At 35.8% G+C, this 20346-nt stretch overlaps 2 protein-coding genes across 2 annotated transcripts in view; one reads left to right on the top strand and one right to left on the bottom strand.

Annotated features, from left to right (window-relative positions):
- Positions 1–5240: 5240 nt before the first annotated feature.
- LOC129234277 (histamine H2 receptor-like) lies at positions 5241–6218 on the top strand. Its single transcript, XM_054868273.1, has one exon. It carries the CDS (start codon positions 5241–5243, stop codon positions 6216–6218), a length of 978 nt encoding a protein of 325 aa, XP_054724248.1.
- Positions 6219–13930: 7712 nt separating this feature from the next.
- The window catches only part of LOC129234398 (WW domain-binding protein 4-like), a 42337-nt gene continuing 35921 nt past the window's right edge, over positions 13931–20346 (bottom strand). The window contains exons 7-8 of the mRNA XM_054868394.1: positions 17465–17616; positions 13931–14228 (exon numbers count right to left, since the gene is read on the bottom strand). Of these exons, the coding sequence (XP_054724369.1) occupies positions 14009–14228; positions 17465–17616 (372 nt within the window). The 3' untranslated portion in view covers positions 13931–14008. The remainder of the gene's footprint in view (positions 14229–17464; positions 17617–20346) is intronic.

The following is a 20346-nucleotide window of genomic DNA, read 5'->3' as shown; positions in this document are numbered from 1 at the left end:
GCTCATTCTATCCATTTCAATGACTAAAAGTAGTACTTTTGACTGAAGGAAACCACCCCATTTTCTGTTCAATTTTGAACAGTTTAAATCCCTTAACATTAGCGCCTACGGGGAAACTGAAAGACAATGTAGATTCCGCACTTGAAAGCTGAATTACTTCAAATAAATTTTGTTGGAATTTATAATATGGACTTCATAAGAATGGACTTTTCGGAGTCAAGAGTTAGTCTCTTAACGAAAACTCCCGACTCCGAAAATTTGGGGGCATCTGACTCCCAACTCCGACTCCTGTACCCGACAATTAGTCGGACTCCATGATATTTCAATGCAAGTTTTATTTCAAATACATTGTTACCTCTTTATGTACTGTAAATTTTAAAACAAATTTTTGATTCGTTCATTTTGAAAAAAAAAAGTTATCTTAACTATTTCACTCTGCCCCACAGTCCCCTAAATGCTCTATGTTAAAAATTTAAAAAATACTTATAGCAGATGCTGTGCACACTCTCTGGTGCGCTAAAATTATTTTAGGTACCAGTTTGTAACACACTCAACATGAATGAGATGGCATCAGCCTCCAGCAGGGTTATTGACTATTCCAGACTGATGCGTCCATAACGAGGACAAAACTGCAGTCTCTGGGTGCAATAACCGGGTTGTCGGTATTTTGCATTTAGTTCTGCCTCATCTCTGGGTAAAAGACGGCAACTTACTGCTCGCTATTCAGTGTTTCATTTCAACTCCCGTCGATGGCCAGTCTAAGGCCCCTATATATATACGAACCGCCGCATCAGCTTAAGATTAGCCATTTTGGATCGGAGCGCGTGTTTGAGTGGTTGTCTTTTCTGGCGAGTTATCGCGTTTGGTGATTATTCACTGTGAGTAATTATTAGCGGCACGTGAATTGGTTATTATTATTATTTTTAGTTTGGCAACGTTGGTGAAATCTGAAACTTTGCTGTGGTAGTCCTAACACAAACAGTGAAAAATCAAATCCAAAATGGCTAAACTTAAGCTGATGCGTCGGCCTATCTATATAGCGGCTCTAGCTAAGGCCCCTATATATACGAGCAGGCGCATCAGCTTAAGATCAGCCTTTTTGGATCGGAGCACGTGTTTGAGTGGTTGTCTTTTCTGGCGAATAATCACATTTGGTAATTGTTCACTGCGAGCGATTATTAGCGGCACGTGAATTCTTTATTAAATAAAGTATTATTTTCGGCAAATTTGGCGAAACCCGAAACTTTGCTGTGGTAACCCTAGCAGTGCAACAGTGAAAAATCCGATCCAAAATGGCTAAACTTAAGCTGATGCGTCGGCAAATCAATATAGCGGCTCTAGCCAGTCCTAAATAAACGTTATTTTTTTAAATTTTGTCTAATTCTTAAACAAACGTCCCAACTCAAAACGCCACAGAAATCCTTTCAGAATTTCTTCGACGATACTTTTTTTTATTTTGAAAGGAAATTGTCATTACGAAGAGCAAAGTGCGGTATCTATATATTGCACGATATCATGTACTCAGAAATTCAGGAAGAAAAAAAAATGGAAGTCTTCTGACACATCCGCTGCCCCGGAGCAGATGAGCTAGGCACGCCACAAACTTATTAATCTCCAATAATCGATTAAATATTCATTGGTAGAGAAATGCTGTTTCAGAACATGTTGATGTAGATCGGTGTTTCCCATACTTTTGACACGTGTGTTACCCCTTCTAACATTTTTGTACCCTTGGTCAGTGGCGTAGTCAAGGGGCGGTTGGCTATGCCACTGGCATGTCACACACACCTGGCGTGACTGTTTACGTTGCTTAATAACTTGTTTAATTAATGCATATACTTATTTATTATTCCTTTCACAAGTTTCTCAAATACTAATTGCTTAGGTATATTTAATTTTTTAATATTGTGTTTTAGTTGGTTTCAGTAGGATAAGGAATCATGTCACACAATAAATTCTCATGGCAGTAATGGCATCACATTTTATTTTCCATGATACAAGGGAGCCCCCTTGTTTATTTTCAGCCATCAAGAAGTTGTGAGATTTTCGTCGGAAAACAAGAAGATGGATTTTGTTTTAAAAACCAAGTGTGGTTATTAGGAATTCTCACCTCCGTGAACTTGAATTTCAGGGATGTAAATTAATGTAAAAAAAAGAAGTGAACATGCTTTCATATGCTTAACATGTGGCAGTAATGACATTACATTTTATTTTCCATGATACAAGGGTTATTGAAACAAGGGTCATCCCTTGTTTATTTTCAGCCATAAAGAAGTTGTGAGATTTTCGTCGGAGAACAAGAAGATAGATTTTGTTTTAAAACCAAGTGTGGTTATTAGGAATTCTCACCTCCGTGAACTTGAATTTCAGAGATGTAAATTAATGTAAAAAAAAGAAGTGAACATGCTTTCATATGCTTAACATGTGCAGATTGTAGCAACGAAGAAAAAACATATTTCCCTGAAAAATGTATCCATTAGGCCTGTATTAACGGAAAACTCCTCACCTCTGTGAGAGATCTTATCCATGTCATTATTGCTAAGGTGAAAATAAACGATGGAGGGCGAAATACACATCAGTTTTGGGCATTCTGAAAAATTATAAATTGCCAGTACATTTTCAAATTTACTTACTAATTTGGAAATATAATAATATTATAATATTTTTTAACTCACATTTGAACTAAAATGACAACTAGAAATCAAGCCGTACTTTAATAATGCTTAATATTAGATTCCCATTAATCATTAAAATAGCACATTGTTTGCACAGTTTACAAAAGTACTACGTTGACATTAAATTGGCCCCGGTTTTTAAACACTAAAAGTTTTTTTTTTTTTTTTTTTTTTTTTCATTTCCGTGAACAAGGCATTTTTTTTAATTAACTTATGAGTAAAATAATTAGAACTTGGCTGTGCCATTGTTTATGGTTACTTCTTGTAGGTAACACTTTCATGGAAGAATAAAAAAAAAAAGGTCTCAAAATTGAAAAATATTTTCGTTCAAAAGTTACTTTCTGGAAAATGACACTTATAAGACTTTCTGTTTTCTAATAGTCATTGGTCATCTCTCTTAAATAGCGTTTTAAAGATCCTAAATTAAATTTGGCATCTTTATCTTTATCTTTATTTTTACTAATAACAAAGCTGAAAGTCTCTCTGTCCGGAGGATGTCTGGATGTCTGTAGGATGTTTGTGACTCGCATAGCGCCTAGACCGTTCGGCCGATTTTCAGGAAATTTGGCACAAAGTATGTAGCATGGGATGCAGCATGTGGTGCTGCAGCACGAGGTGCACACATGCTGTAGCATGTGTGCACCTCGAAGCGATTTTTCGAAAATTCGATTTTGTTCTTTTTCTATTCCAATTTTAAGCCCATTTTTCACAGAAATTTAATAAAATGGGAAAGAATCTTTATCTTTATCTTCTTTACTAATAATAAAGCTGAAAGTCTCTCTGTCCGGAGGATCTCTGGATGTCTGTGACGCGCATAGCGCCTAAACCGTTCTGCCGATTTTCAATGAAATTTAGCACAAAGTTAGTATGTAGCATGGGGGTGTGCACCTCGAAGCGATTTTTCAAAAATTCGATGTGGTTCTCTTTTTATTCCAATTTTAAGAAAAAAAATATCATAAGATGGACGAGTAAATTACGAAATTATCATAACGTGGAACCGTAAGATAGGTACAGTCCAAGTGGCGAGAAAATTCACCATACATTATTTGTAAATATACAGGCGAACCAAAGGACCTTTTGATTTTTCTATTACGGGCAAAGCCGTGCGGGTATCACTAGTTACTAATAATAACGCTGAAAGTCTGTCGGGGATCTCTGTGACGCGTATAGCACCTAGAGCTTTCGGCCAAATTTTCATAAAATTTGGCCCAAAAATAGTTTGTAGCATGAGGGTGTGCACCTCGAAGCGATTTTTCGAAAATTCGATTTTGTTCTTTTTATATTCCAATTTTAAGAACACTTTACCCAGCAAATTATCATAACGTGGAAGAGAAAATTAAGAAATTATCATAAGGTGGAACCGTAACATGGGCGAGCCATTTAAGTCAGCAAATTGGCGAGAAATTTAGTACCCATTATTTGTAAACGTACGGGCGAACCAAATTACCTTTTCATTTTCTACTACGGGCAAAGCCGTGCGGGTTCCCCTAGTATATGAATAAAGTTGACCCAACATAGTTTTAATAATTAAAAGGTGCATGAAAATTTTCCGGATCCTTTTCGATGCACCGAGAGATCAATCTCGTATACTCGAAAACTCGAAAGTTGCATGAAGTAGCTTTGTAGCGCGTTTTAGTGTGTCGTGGCACAATATCCGCTTTTATTTTTCAATAGCAATTAAAAATATAAATATTTTGGTTTTAAACTCAGGGAATCTGTCATTGAAGTCCCTTGGATCTAAGGTTGCATACAAAGTTAGAGTTTGTATTTTCTCATTAATTTTCATTTTCGCTTCCGACTTCCAATATCTTAATTCTGCACTTTATTTTGATCATTTTTGCAAATCAAATTATGCATCTAGGACTAAAAGTTGCAAAATAGAGGGGATTTATGTTAAACGGGGGCATCCTGTATACATTCTAATTATACTTTTTTTTTCGACGGGAAAACGGTCACAAAAGAATTCTCACCTTCATACTTAATACACTGATTATTCCTGTAAACTACACTAAAAAATACCGAAAACAGCAGTACTACTAGAAAATATCCAAACAACTGAGCGTCCATAAAGGCTTCTAGTAGCGATACATCTGTACCTTAAATAACATCATCAATCGTTGCTAGAAACCTTCATGGATGCCTAATTTCTTAGATGGCTTCAAGTAGTACTGCAGGTTTTTTTTTTTTTTCTACAATGTGCAATGCATTTCGATATAAACACACCATTGCTGATATTATCCTAACTTTCCAGTTGAAAATTTTACACTAAATGTAAAAATACGTTTAATAACTAAGAACTGTCCAACCACGGATTGCATGGAATTTCCAAATGTCCAGATAAGACGAATCTATGTGAATAAGGGGGGGGGGGAATAAAAATTTGATGCGCGTGCGTATTCCGCTTATTTGAATGAGACTCTGCTTCTGCAAAAGCTGACATCGGTAAAGAATAATAGATTCGTCCATTTCCGGCTGTAAAACGGATGTTTGTCTTTCCGTACAATCCGTGGTCAGACAGTAATCTCTGTTTTCGTTTTCATTTTTCTTAGGGGCACGGTTCCCAGAATGGACAACCTGACTCTTATATTTGACGACTACAGTATCACACCATCGGAAACGTATCGAAGAGGATTCTGGATGAGAATATTTGGCTCCTTTTTCACTTTGTCAATGGGGATAATGAGTGTTTTGGGAAACCTCGTCGTCGTCCTCACTTATTTCTGGGACGAGACACTCCGAAAGGCGACAGGAAACCTGTTCCTCGTCTCCCTATCCATAATCGACGCAGTAACGGGACTCTTCGGCACCATTCCTCTCTCCGCAGCCATTGCCTGCGACTACTGGCCGTTCGGAGACAGACTCTGCAAGTTCCACAACGGTATCTACTACTCGTGCACCAGTTCGTCCTCCCTCCACGTCCTCCTCATCAGCATCGACAGGGCCATTGCCGTGACCCAACCCTTGAGATACCCTGACATAGTGAGCCCTAGGAGGGCCCTGCTGCTGTGCGCGCTTCTTTTCTGCAATGGAGCCTGCGTAATGATAGCAGTCATGGTGTTTGATTTTTCCCGCTATCACTACTCAGAGGGAACCTGTGTGTTCGACTCGAAGATTTATGAAACTCGATTCATGTCGATACCGTCCATTTTCGCCTACTACTTCGTCACGGCCGTCGGAATCGGCATCTGCAACTCTCTCATCGTGTTCGAAGTCGTGCAGAAGAAGAAGAACAAACTGTTCATCAAGACGGACAAAGTACCGGGAAAAGATTCCTACAGTTCGAGGTTAAACAAGACGATTTTGAGTATGATTGCCATTGCCGTAGTCTTCTACGTCACCACATTTCCTTACGCGATTTTGGAGATTGTCGATATTTTGTCCGATGAGGGCGTTTCTGAGCGACTTAATTATTCCCTTTCGCTATTAACTTACCTGTGCCCGGCTGTAAATCCGTTCATTTATGGCATTCTCAGAAAAGATTATAGAAATGCGTACAAGAACTTTCCGAGAGTTTTAATGCGAAAAATTCGAGGACTGGACTGAAACCATTTGTTCCGTTAGTTATATTACATTACTTTATGTCAGTTTTCAAGCACTGTTGCCTCGTCAAAACGTCATCTCGTGGCCGTGGAGGGGGGGGGGGGACTTTTCACCATTTTAAAAATGAGAAGAATTTAGCTACGTAGCCACATTTTCATTTTTTACTTTCCACTTTATCCATAATTTTTGTTTTTGTAAAAACAAGAGGGCAGTGCGCTAAAACGTTATGTGGGATGAAAAGTATCGGCTTAAAGGTTTCGGTAGGCAAATTGGCTAGAGACTGAGCTCTTGTTTTCATAAAAAACTAAATTCCTCGTTGAAGAGGCAACTAAAAATGAAAATGTGGCTTTGCAAAAAATTTATAGGTGTCTTCTGGCCACTTGCTACTAAACAAAATTGACAATTTGAAAGCCTGCATTTATACATTTATCAGACTTACACTTGAGAGATTCTCCATCCAAGTTTTTCATCTTAAAAACAACTTAACTTTCCTTACTTGTAAAAGAATATCAAAATCGGTATGTAATGAAAGTGATGTTATTTATACAAAAACTAGCAGTGTCCGCACGGCGATGCCTGTGCTAAGAATGTAAAAGAAATCCGTTGGAAAAAAAAATCCTCTCTCCCTCCTTCTGATGTGAAACGGTCAGTTTTCTTCAACAAAAATGAGTACACACCTTTTCAAAAAAACTGTTAAAGTCTCTTTGTAATTTAAAACTATTCGCCAAAACACATAAAAAGATCGCCTTTGTATGCAAGCAGCCCCAAAGGAGGGGGGGGGAGGTGTACTCTCAATGCCGATTCAGTCGGAAAATAACAAAAAGCAGGTCCACTTTTACGTGAATGCTCTTTTTTTCCAAAGTCGAGAAGGGGGGTGGGGGTGGGGGCAATGATCACCTGTTGAAGTTCTTTAAATACAGGCCTATCTAGTATCTCTTATTGACCATCTACCTATATCGACCTCTATACCTATCTATCGGTCTATCTAAACGATCTTTGCATATCTACCTCTGATGATAATTAACAATCTTTTTCTACGTATATAAAACAAAGATCATGCAAAAGCCCAAGCTCTTTAGTTATTTAATTAAAATAGCGCCAAAAAAAAAAGCTCTCTGTTCCTTTTCTTTTTGAGGTATCCCATAGATTCTTATGATTTGTGTCTTGAAAGTTGAAAATTCGCATAGGTTAGTTTCAAAGGCATGTCTGCACCTTTGTAGAACGTCCTCCAAACCGGAGATGGTTGGATGGAAACCACCAGGTCACGTGACATGGAATAAATGTATGATGTTTAGCTTTTTGCAGCAATTTTACGCACCTTTGCTACCTGTTTCCTGCCAAAGCCAGCGCGGCTCAGCTTAAGTAATTGTGAACCTTTCTTGACTGCTGTGATGTCTTTACACAGAAAAATTTTGGGCCTTCATACTGTTACAAATTCTGTAAATAGTAAATTATTGTAGTAACGTAACCTGTAAATAGTTTCCCGTAATGAATATACAGCCCCTATACATTCGACTGAAGTATATGGTCCGCTATTTTTTTTCATTGATAAGATCTGTGAATGAAAAGCAATAAGAAAGTGTGGAACGGTGTAGCATTTTCTGGAATAGTTGAGAGATTTCTTTCGATGTTATAAAAAGACCGTTACGCATGATAAAAAAAATTTGAAAAAAAAATAGAACCGACTTCAAAATTGCTCTAAAAAGTGAAAATAATTTTATTCTTTAAACACCATCGATAATACTTTTAAACATAATTTTTGAAGTTGGCGCAAAAACGATCGATAAAATCATTCACAGCCATAACTCAACTACAAGTATAAATTTAACCAGGTCCAGTTTCTTCACTACCACATGCATTACGCATTGATGACAGCATATTTGAGTAACGATATAAATGTTTCGTTCCTAAGTTTGGATGATTTTTTAATAAAAATACGAACGAAGCATGGTTACAATGGATTTTACTTTTTGTTTTTGCGCCAACTTCAAAAATTATGTTTAAAAGTATTATCGATGATGCTTAAAGAATAAAATTATTTTTCACTTTTTAGAGCAATTTTGAAGTCGGTTCTATTTATTTATTTTTTTTTTTTCAAAATTTTTTTTATTTCATTCTTTTTAGTGTAAATGTAGATATTTCAGTAAAAGTAAGAAGTTACCTAGTAAGAAGTGTGGCTCTATATCACTGTATTGCTTTAGAAAAGCCTTTATTCAAAATTATCATTACAATTACTATTAATGTTACAGTTATATGGCACCAAACCTTTATAACAATGAGTTTCATATTGTCGCGTAGATGAAGATAGCGAAGACAATGTGAAAACCAAATGAAGCGAATACTCGTTAGTCTCAACTCGAGATCTTTATTCAGAACCACGAATGAACGTTACATCTCCTTATATACAACTTGAAAAAGTGCTGGAACTTTCCAGACTTTAAAAGATACAGAAATTAATAGAACATTCGAGAAAATACGGGAAACAGTAGAAACGAAATTTTAGTAAAATTCACTTTGTCCTAGTCGGGACTTGAACCCGGGTTGCTCGTGTGGGAGACGAGAATTCTACCACTGAGCCACCGTTATCCTCGGATGAAAAGAGCGAACTTCGCTACAATATGATTTTAATCATTTAATAGGGAAATTTACTGTTTTTTGCCCATAACTTTTTATCTAAAGAACAAATATGGTCGAACAAAGTAATGGGACCTAAGTTGAGCCATCCTCTATCCATTAAAAAAAGAATCATCAAAATCGGTTCACTAGGTGAGACTATGAGTGGTCAAACAAAAAAAAAACATACATACGGTATGAACTGATAACCGCCTCCTTTTTGAAGTCGGTTAAAAAGTTAGTTTCGATTGAGAATTTGTACTGAGAGCTCTGTTTATTGCGAGGCTTTTCGCTGTGTTGTTTTTCTTATTTGGAAGTAAATACGTGTGTAACCGTTGAGTTTACGGTGTTGTGTGATATTTGCTTAATTGCTGATGATTAATTTAGCAGTTGTTGACGATCTTCCCTGTACATAGTGTAAATAAATTTCCTGTATTCTTAATCAAGAACTGTGTCGTCCTTTCAAGAAAGTTGGAAGTCGCACTGGATCCGTTACAATACTATGACGTAGGTCTGGCACTCATGGGCTCTTGGACTATTAGTAAAGCAATCCAAAATAATACAAAACTAGGTCAGAATTAAATTTGTTGCAAATATCGCTGCGGACAAGGATAAAGTACGATAAAGCATCCAACATCACTGACCATTTACTGGGTGTTCAAACTCTAATTTCTCACCTGCAACCCCTTACTACTTACACGCCTTACCTGACTTGTCATTAAGGGTCGTCGATTGCCCCTACCCCCGTAAAAAGTTGATTTTTTAACATACGGTGGGTATGGTTCTTTTCATTTTCCGATAAATTTGCCCTGAGTACACTCTTTCCCGCCCCCCCCCCCTCTCTTTCTGGCAAAAATTTGAAACGACGGGCCAGGGCGGTCATTCCAAGCTCGTCAGCTTGCGAGATCGAGATTTTCGCTCACGTGATCGGTTAAGACGTAGAAATGTCGCAAAGTAGTATTTTAATCTACTCGAACGTAGCTTGTGGCTAGGATCGAGTAGTTATTCAGTAAGTTTCCGCCCTATAGCCAGGGCTAAGGCAGAAATATGTGAAATACACCGCCAGCTCAGTCAATTCCAGTCGAGGACTGCAGTTTCGTGCTTATTAGCACTCATCAGCCCGGCATAGGAAAGTGGCTGAGCTGGAGATGGAGAACCTCTTAAGGAAGCCAAGAGTGCCAAACAAACTGGTAGCTAATATAGAATTAGCGCAAACCAGTTTGTTTGGCACTCTTGGCATAGGGCGGAAACTTACTGAATATACCTGCTTTGCCTTCAAAATTCGAGTTGAACCGAACCATTGTTTCGGTCACTCGTCTGGTTTGCGCTAATTCTATATTAGCTACCAGTTTGTTTGGCACTCTTGGCTTCCTTAAGAGGTTCTCCATCTCCAGCTCAGTCAATGCTATGCCGGGCTGATGAGTGCTAATAAGCACGAAACTGCAGTCCTCGGCTGGAAATGACTGAGCTGGCGGTGTATTTCACGTAGGATCGAGTAGATTAGAATACTACTTTGTGACATTTCTACGTCACAACCGATCACATGAGCGAAAATCTCGATCTCGCAAGCTGACGAGCTTGGAATGACCGCCCTGTTCCTTTCTTTAGCCATTCTTTGAATTGGAACATCACAAAAGGTTTCCTACAGTCAGAAATGTTATAGAAACGTTTGAGACTGTCTATCTCCTCCTTTAGGACTGTTTGCAGAAGAAATGCTTTATTAAACGTTTTTGAAAACTCAACTTCTCTGAATCTAAGAAACAGAGATTGCAGGCATTTTGTACTTTACATTGGATCGAAAGGTATGATAGCTTCATAAATTTGAAAAAGTTATTCATTTCTCTAGTCTCACAATACGGCGCTCTGACGGTCGAAGTGGACAAAAATCGTGGGATTTTGTAGTCCTCATATATATAATAGCCAATGATAGCGTAATCCGCGAGTTTCAACAATGAAACTTGCGCCATGGCATGATAATTTGATAATATGTTCTGGTAATGTTTGACATGCAGGGTGCCTTTATTGTGACAAGGCTGAACTCGATCCGGTAACTTAACTGGTTTACTGGTAAGACTGAGTCATTTCAGGGGGATGAAGAAACGAAAAATGGTCAACAATGAGCGCTATCTACTGGAGTTAAGGGTTAATCTACTGGAGTTAGTTAAAACTTCAACTACCAAAATATCATCAAACAAGCAATAGCTGCGTTCAAATGTAGAAGCAAATTTTCACCCGTCATACCTTGACGGGCCATTTTCTTATATTGCTTTGTAAAATAATACCTGTAAATGTCAGCTGCTAGTTAATGCAGTTTGTATTCCAAAATATATTAAAGAGTTTCATCGTAAATACCTTATATTTTTGTGTAGATTAGATTTTAAGGAAAACTTAAAGCTGATCACTAACAAACCTAGTATTAAGGAACTTCTAATAAAGAATCAAGTTTTTTTACAGTTAACCAATTAAAATTCACGTTCTTATTACCTTGGAACATTGGAACAACTTTTATCCGATGCAGAAAAACCAGGTTCTTCTGTCGATATTTAATACTAATTTTTGAGAGCATTTTTCGTTCTCCTATTAATGGATTTATGCAAAAATAGATTAAAATTAAAATAAACTAATAATTAATAGTTAATTAATCAATTTGTTCATAGAATATTGCATTGTCATTGGGTCTGAGGTCTCAGAATTCGATCGCAGGAAGTAGGCGAAATTAGAGTTGCAAGATTCCATTACAAGATACATTCATACATACAGGTGAAGCTAATAAAAGCGTGTCGAAAAAGCTCGAGACAGGGAGATCCATCCACTGTCACCGTGTCTGTTTAACATTTGTCCGAAGAACAGAAAAGACAAGCTGAACCTGGAAGGCCCTACTTTTGTACAACCAGCCAAATTTCAGCTTGAGCAGATGACTTGCTGGTCAGCAAGCACCAGGCAACACTCAGGGGGTGCGTTTCTGACCTGTTACTTTCCTCAAAGGAATTGGGTAAGTATTGCAAAAGAACTAAGTACATGACAACATACTTAGATTTTGCAAAATGTTGCAGCGTGCTGTTCAGCTTTGGTCGCCTTATTTCAAGAAAGACATTTTTTTATTGGAAAAGGTTCAAAGAAGGGCTACTAGGTTAGGGATTTGGATTACGAGACCGTGCTTAAAAAAGCCTAATATGTATAGCCTGGAGCAAAGGAGAGCCAGAGGGGACAAGATTCAGTTGTTTATATTTATCAAAATGAAAGATGTTAATCGGTTAAATTTTTGCACGGAAAGCAAGACCTGGGATCATATTCAAATCTCAGGCTAACCTGCAAATGAGGAAACATGACTATTTCAGTAGGTTTGTGGACAGAGCTTATCAGAAGAGGCCGTGATGAGTAAGGGGGTTGATAGCTTTAAGAGGGCCAGGACCAAATTTAACTTCATGCCTTGTTTTGGTCTCCTTTCGAGTTCGACTACTGTCGTTGGGATTTCCTTTTTGACTTGTTGGATTGACCTGAAGATTTTGGCTGTTTTCTCTTTTCACAGGCAAGTGATTCCCCACTCTCAATTTTCCGACTGTTGTTCAATGCACTGTTCACACTTTTCGCCAGTTCATCTTGTGATCCAGTGATGATGCGAAATGTGATATTCTTTCTCTTTTTCTAGTTCTGGAGTCCCCCCCCTCCCCCCTCCACAGTTCCTTACCGTGAGTTAATTTAAGTCATTATATTACGTCAAAACTTTCAAGTATCGAAAACAGCATGGTTTAAAACAGGCTACCAATGTGGTCCAAAAACGGGCTAGCCCGTTTTTGGACCACCATCAGGAGCTTTTTTTAAAACCACGCAGTACTTTAAGTTTGTGGTGTACTAAACTATTATTAAACAAATAAACATTTCAAATCAAGTACATTGAAAGAAAGCCCATATAATCTACTTTGTTTTAAGATAAAAACCACTTACTTCACTGTTTAAGTAAGAGAGATATAAATTTACTTGTACAAGCTTTTAAAAGTTTTGAGTTCTTCAAAGGCGAGTGTTTCTTATAAAACAGTCCCTGACAAAGCACGTACTTCAGCTAACAAGGTAATTTGCTGACAACGTTTTTGCCTCTTCCTGTTGATTCATTTGATACCATTTTTGCGACTGCGCACAACTCTCTTCCCTCATTTTCAGTGGGTGGCCCGTATTTTGACCATGGCCCGCATTTAGACCACTTCTTCTATATTTGTTTGTGTTATTCAATTTAATTATCTACTGAACACTTTTTTTGTTATGACAAAGACAAAAGAAATTTTATAGAATAGTGGAAACGTTTTGATGGATTATGAATGTTGTTTTTCTCGCCCGTTATCGGCGATAAATATCTCTTTGTATTTTTAGCGTCAATTGTTATTATTTTTTTTTTTCCTAATTTATTCAAAATTTTTCTCACCAAAAATATTTGTGAAAGCCGATTAATATTATTTGATTATCCGGGGAAATTATTGGATTAAGGGCTGATCTTTAACATTGCATCTATTGGGAAATATTCGATTCTGGGAGGTTTTATTCGTCTTAGGAGGGCATTGGTTTATCCGTTATCGGATTAAGCGGGGCTAACAGTAGTATTTTTTAACACACATTTCAAGTAAAAGGTTAACTAAAAACTAAGCTGTACTTTAGTTAAGAGAGCTTAATATTAGATTACCACTAATCATTAAAATAGCTCATTGTTTGCACAAATATCAAAATTACTACTTTGATATTAAATTGGCCTTGATTTTTAAACATTAAAAGTTTTTTTCTTTTCTTTTTTTTTCCGTGAACAAGGCATTTTTAATTTTTTTTTTTTTTATATTTATGAGTAAAATAATTGGAACTTAGCTGGGCAATTGTTTATAGTTACTTCTAGTAAGTAACATTTTCATGTAAGAATGAAAAAAAAAAAAAAAAAAAGAAAACAAAAGGTTTTGAAATTGAAAAATATTTGCATTCACAAGTTACGCTTTCTGGAGAATGACCCATACACATATTGTGCACAATGGATTACTGGGAGTATGCCCTCAGAAAAATTGATGAGAACATCACTGTTCAACACAATAACTGTTTGAAATTAAAAAACAATAAAATAGTTTATTTGCTATAGTTGCAAAACAAAATAATTAAATATGTACATCAATATTCAAAAGAAAATAAAAACTTATATGATTAGAAAACTAATCATCATCATTAGTCCTTTGTCTAGCATTTTTTTTACTTCCAAAATTGAATTTGCGCTTTTTAAATACAACATCTTCTTGGCAATCTGTATCCTCCAGTTTTCCAATTGTTTTTTCTTTGAATTTCATTTTAGGCTCATCTCTTGCGACAGGTATAACTACTTCAATTATATTTTCTGATGGCTTTGGCAGCTGAAGATCGATTTCCACTGGTTCTCTAAATAAAGTAAAATCTAATTATATACCATATCTATACCATAAAATAAAATGCATTAACTAAACTTGATGAATTTATAATTGACACAGTTTGAAGTTGCTCGAAAATGAGAATAAAAATTACTTTCATTTTTAGGTAATACTAGTGGTATACGTTTTTAGGTAAAACTAAAAGGTCTCTTGGTTCGCCTGTATATTTACAAATAATGTAGGGTGAATTTTCTCACCAATTGGCTTGTGCCCATGTTACGGTTCCAAGTTATGATAATTTCGTAATTTACTCGTCCATCTTAAGATTTTGAAGAACCTTCTGGTTTCATATGTTCAAACGAAATTGGCTGATTGAAGTGAATGCTAAATTGCAAAAGAAGTACAGAGCTAAAAGGTTTTTGCACAGCAAAATATTGTTAAATGTAACAGTTCACACTCAACAAATTTATGTAGCATTGAATCAAAAAACAGGAAAAATTGTCCAACCATTTACAAACAGAAAGTAAAAGCACTAGAAACAATCCGTTGATTTTTTTAGAAAAAAATAGAAACCTCAATCCCAAGCAGTTCAAAAATAAATTTCAGATTTTCCAGAATCATACACTGTAGAGAAAACGTCTGAATAAAAGAAACGGCGAGGGAGATGTACTTCCTGCACAAAAGTTTTGCAATCTTCTTATAAGATTGCTTTATTACCTAACTAGTGGTACCCGCACGGCTTTGCCCGTAATAGAAAATTAAAAGATCTTTTGGTTCGCCTGTATATTTACAAACAATGTATGGTGAATTTTCTCACCAATTGGCTTGTGCCCATGTTATGATAATTTCATAATTTACTCGTCCATCTTATGATAATTTTATTCTTAAAATTGGAATAGAAAAATAACCACATCAAATTTTCGAAAAATCGCTTCGAGGTGCACACCCCCACGCTACAAACTAACTTTGCACCAAATTTCATGAAAATCGGCCGAATGGTCTAGGCGCTATGCGCGTCACAGAGATCCTGACAGACAGGTAGACTTTCAGCTTTATTATTAGTAAAGATAATTTAGATCTAAATTTCCACTCAGAGAAAAAAAAAGTTGCAAATTGGACAAACTAACAAACACCATTTAAAGGAGAAATATATTTTCATGTACGTTTTCTCCCCCCCCCCCCCAAATAGGACTACAATCCCACATTTTCAAGACAAGAGGTTTTCCACCTCCAGCTCAGTCACTCCTATGCCGGGCTGATGAGTGCTAATAAGCACGAAACTGCAGTCCTCGGCTGGAAATGACTGAGCTGGCGGTGTATTTCATGTATTTCTGCCTTAGCCCTGGCTATAGGGCGGTAACTTACTGAATATTACATTTAGTGTTCGTTCATGAGTATTAAAAGAAAGTGTTTTAACTGGGTGACATCACTAAATTAGATTTATATAAGCCCGTCTTACTTTCATAACCATATTTCTAGCCTATTCTTAGGTAGTCTTAGGGGAAAGTTGGACAAAACTGGGTCTCAAGATGCTTTTTTTTTTTTTTTTTTCTAAGCTGCTACATCAACAAAATGGCTTCAATGTCTACTTGATTGATAAATTAATTCTTTAGTTCCAAACATAAAAATATTTTTCAATGTGAAAGAACCTTATTTTGGAGAGTAATGAATTTTACTGTTCAGAAGTCTTTCAGTACCCCGGTTTTATCCAACTTTTTCGGATAAAACCGGGGGCATAAAAGAAAATTTTAAAAATGTAATTGCTTTATTACTGAAACATTTAAAACAACAAATTGGTACAATGGAACTCCTACACTGAGGAAAATACGTGGATTAAAAAATCAAGGCAAATAAGTAATTTTGAATTTAATACATTTGGAATTTATGTTAAATTAAGTTGATTTATCATATTTGTAAGAAGATTTAAGAATAAAAATCACAAATATAATTTTGATCAAGCTCCTCTGCATTGTTACAAGCTTCATGCCCCCACTGTACTTTTTGATGTTCTGAACAAAAAACGAGTCCTGGCTTTAAAAAAAAAACAGTAAAAGTTTTATGTAAATTTATGTTTAAAAGAAAAATAATAACATGGATTGCATGTACCTTCTCTGGCTTCATCATTTTTTATGTTTTCTGAAAAAAGAGAGCTACTAAATATTTAAACTGAACTCACAAAAAAAAAATCAATTTTTTCATTTTTTTCAATTGTTTCTGGAAAAAAAACAGAAAAACGTTGTTTTTCTTCCCAAGTCTCAGAATTTCCATCTCTATTCAGCATTTTACGAAAATTTAAGATAATGTTAGAAAACTCTTACGTAGTTCCTAATAGGGGAGTTCCCCTATCACAGAGGAAGCAGTTCAAGAATTTTTCTGCCCCCCCTTTTAGGCAACCTATTTGAAAATCTAGTTAAGAAATGAAGAACAAATGACACTCATTCCAAACTTAAAATGCTTTGAGTTTCAGACCTCAAGGTACTAAAGTAATTTCAAACCAAATATGAAAGCTGTAGGTGATATGGGGTCTCCTGGACATCGCACGGCCACACATACTTAAAACTTTGGTAGAAATTTTATAACATAAGAAATATCTACTTTCCAAAAAAAAAACGAGCTGATGTGTGCATCACATGACTTCCTTTTACTCCAATTTAATGTAATTTTTTCATTATTGGCAGTTTTAATGTGATTCAATAGTTTACTCTCTAAGTATCACCAACAGTGGCCAAATTGAAACCAGATTAAAAAAAAAAAGTTTAAAAAAATCCCCAAATTTGTCCCCAAGTTGGCGACAAAAAGACTGGCGATATATTGCCAAGTGTCCGCCAAATTATAACACCACTTGAGCTTACATCGAAATTAACAATGATTTCCGCCCAAAAAGGGGCAAGAGACCCCCTTTAAAGCATCTGAATGCAACCAAAAAGGGAGGTGCACAACTACACCCTACTAGGAGACTGAGTACCAAATTTTAACTTCCTAGGACATTCCGTTCTTGAGTTATGCAACATACATACGCACATACATAAGTACATACAGATGTCACGAGAAAACTTGTAATTCAGTCGGGGATCGTCAAATTGGATATTTCGGGTGTCTGTACGTTCCTAGGCATATATCCACGTATGGTCGGGTTGAAAAATAAACTCAATATTCATTTGGGGGTGAGCAAAATGGAAATTAAGGCCGATTTTTGAGTGAAAATTTTTTTTGTGAATACAATACTTCCTTTTTTGTAAGAGGAAGTAAAAAGGCATAACTACTCACTCCTTTTGGACTGTAACCCATTGACCATAAGGATCATGCCTTGGCTGAGGACCAATTGAACTTGATACTTCTTCGGAGCTTTCTTTTTCTTCCTCTTCTTCCACTTTAATCTCAGTTTCCTGAACAGTAAGCTTTACAGGTGATTTTTCCTCCTAAATTCAAAACAAATACATAAAAATAAAAATTATGATTTTGAATTTTTCTTATTAGTGTTCTTTCATTTCACTACAACAGCATTTCCCAAAGTGTATTCTGACGAACCCTTGAATTAGCCGTTGCATAAATTTATTTTCGATTATTTTCAATAAAAATAAAACAATCAATATCAAGGATGTAAAATATCCCTCCAGATTGAAGTAGTAGTCGTCACAGTGTTTTGCATGGCCATACCAGCCTAATTAAATACAGTAAAACCCCTCCTAACGGACACCCCTCAAAGGTGAACACCCCTCTTATGCAGACAATTTTTAATTCCCCAGTTCCAATGCAAATAATATTATTAAACCCCTGTCCTGCGGACACCTCTCTATTGCGGACAAAAAAATTTGTCCTGTTAGTTTCCGCATTAAAGGGATTTTACTGTAAATACCATCTGACTTGAGGAAAGTTTTTGATTAAGTTTCAGAAATTATTTATTTTTTCAAATCCTGTTTTCTCCAAGCAAAACTATTTAGTAAGATTTATGAAGGCATGGGTAGGCAGCACAAATCACTGCTTTTCCATATGAAATTTGCTGGATATCCAAGAAAAAAATTTTTTTAAAAGGATGTATGAACTTCCAAATGAAGTTCTAATTCGAAAATATCGAAATTCGATTTTTATCGAAAAAATATCGAATGAGAATCGAAGAAGATGATTTTTTAGAGACTAATAATCTATTGACTAGTTTTCAGTACGGTTTCTATTTTCATAACTATTTCGTTGCACTAAAATCTATTACATTTGAAAAACCTATGACAATGTCCATACCCGAGTATGAATCATAATTGCACTTCAGAGATCAACCAATTTTCTAATTCAGTTTCACAGAATAAATTTTGATGTGGTTTGGAAAAGGAATATTTGTTATTGTGTAACAAAGCTGTATCTTAAGAGTACCTCAAAAATGATCAAACGATCAAAAAATATTTTATTGCTTATTTCAAAACTACAAATTATTCCAAAGTGAAAAAGTTTCATTGCTTTAGTTCAAATATTTAAAAAGTTATGAGTAGTTTTAGGTCATGCTCGCTATGTGTTCTTATGCAAAAGAAAAATATTAAAATGCTTTTTCTCGGTGATCGTTTTTTTGTGTTTTCATGTCATTAGAATCCCTAAGGATTTTTTTCTAGTAAAGATACAGCTTTAAAGTAATACTTTTTGCAATTGGGATAATATATTTGACAAAACTGTGCATTGGATAAGCATTTTATAAATTACTCAAATGTTTAGAGCATGTTATACCTTTAAAAACAAATTTTTTTTAAAAAAATTACGATTTTTTTTACATAAATAATCAAAGAAAATGTTCCAATACATATATAAACAAATGAATGCACAGTTTCTTAGAGATGAATATTGTGATTGCTTAGCAAAAATCTTCTTTTAAATAAGTGCAAAAACAAAAAAGCTTTAGGGATTTAAAAAAATTGAAATTTCCCTAAATTTTTTGAGTTTTTAAAAAATGTGGGCAATATTTTAAGATTTTGAAAATAAATTATTGGTTGCAAAATGAGTGTGTATGTTATAGTTTTGAAGAAAAAACACTATATTCATAAATTTAAAAGAAATGTTCAAAAGGTACTGTTACCCCTTAAAATGTCTTCCACTTGTAACAACTTATCAATGCAAAACAAGCTTTCCAGCCTGTGCGTACTCAAAAAAATAAATTTACTTCTTGGATTCTGCTCCTGCTGTACGTACTCAACCTTCCGACATAAAGCAAAAATTTATTGCTATTATCAGTTTCGAAATGAATTAATTTCATTCTTCATATTAATGTAATTTGTTGCAGGGACAATGGTAACTGTAGCAACAATTTCACGGGAAAGTTATGTTTTCATAAACAGGGCTTACTTTAAATTGAATGCAGTATTTTTTATTCATACTGTCTCATAATTTTTTTAAAAGGTTGTTTTCGGTATACCGTTAAATAGTATGACACTGGCCAAGGAAGCCCAATTAGTAAAGCACTGAGTTAGTGTCTAAAGGGTCACAGGTTTGATGCTGACAATGGTTAAAGATCCACCATGTGCGCTAATTTGACTACTGCACGTTTAATCTGTTGTGCTCAAAGTCTTCCAAGGTTCCATCTCAAATGAATACCTCTGGATATAGTGGGCTGGTGTTGCTTAGCCCCTGGTCAGGATTTAGAAAAAGCTGTCCTTAGGGGCCCCTTTAAAAGCGGTAAAACTACCCCTGTGATAGGTACAAAGGATCAGTGGAAGATTTGTAGGTTTGGGAGCTGGTAAATGCATATAAGGGGCCCATTTGCCTATCACAGAACTGTATAAAACATTGTTCATGTGCATTTTCAGAGGCCTTATGGTCATGCGGAACTTTTGAAATTTGTTCTACTTATACACAATGCAAAGGCACTGAATCATGAAAAGAATATCAGTCATGCTGGAGTACAAAAGAATTCAAAGCCTTTCTCTTGAGCAATTGAAGTCAAAGTCAAAGGTGAATCCACAAATGCTTCAATTGAGGTCCCCTTGTAGTTCAGTTTTTGTTTGTTTGTATTATTTTCCGATACATAAGTAGTAATGCTTGATGAAAAACACATTCCACTGTGCCCCCCCCCCCCCCCTCCCTTTAAAATGGTTGGAGGCAAACATTTATCTGCACATCTGCCATTGAGGTACATAGGTGTACCAATTTTCATGCAAATCTTTGTGTTGTTG

This window comes from Uloborus diversus, chromosome 1 (genome assembly GCF_026930045.1).
Source record: "Uloborus diversus isolate 005 chromosome 1, Udiv.v.3.1, whole genome shotgun sequence".
NCBI classification, from domain to species: Eukaryota; Metazoa; Arthropoda; class Arachnida; order Araneae; family Uloboridae; genus Uloborus; species Uloborus diversus.
The sequence above is the reverse complement of the archived record's forward strand: the minus strand, read 5'-3'. Positions and strand labels throughout refer to the sequence as shown.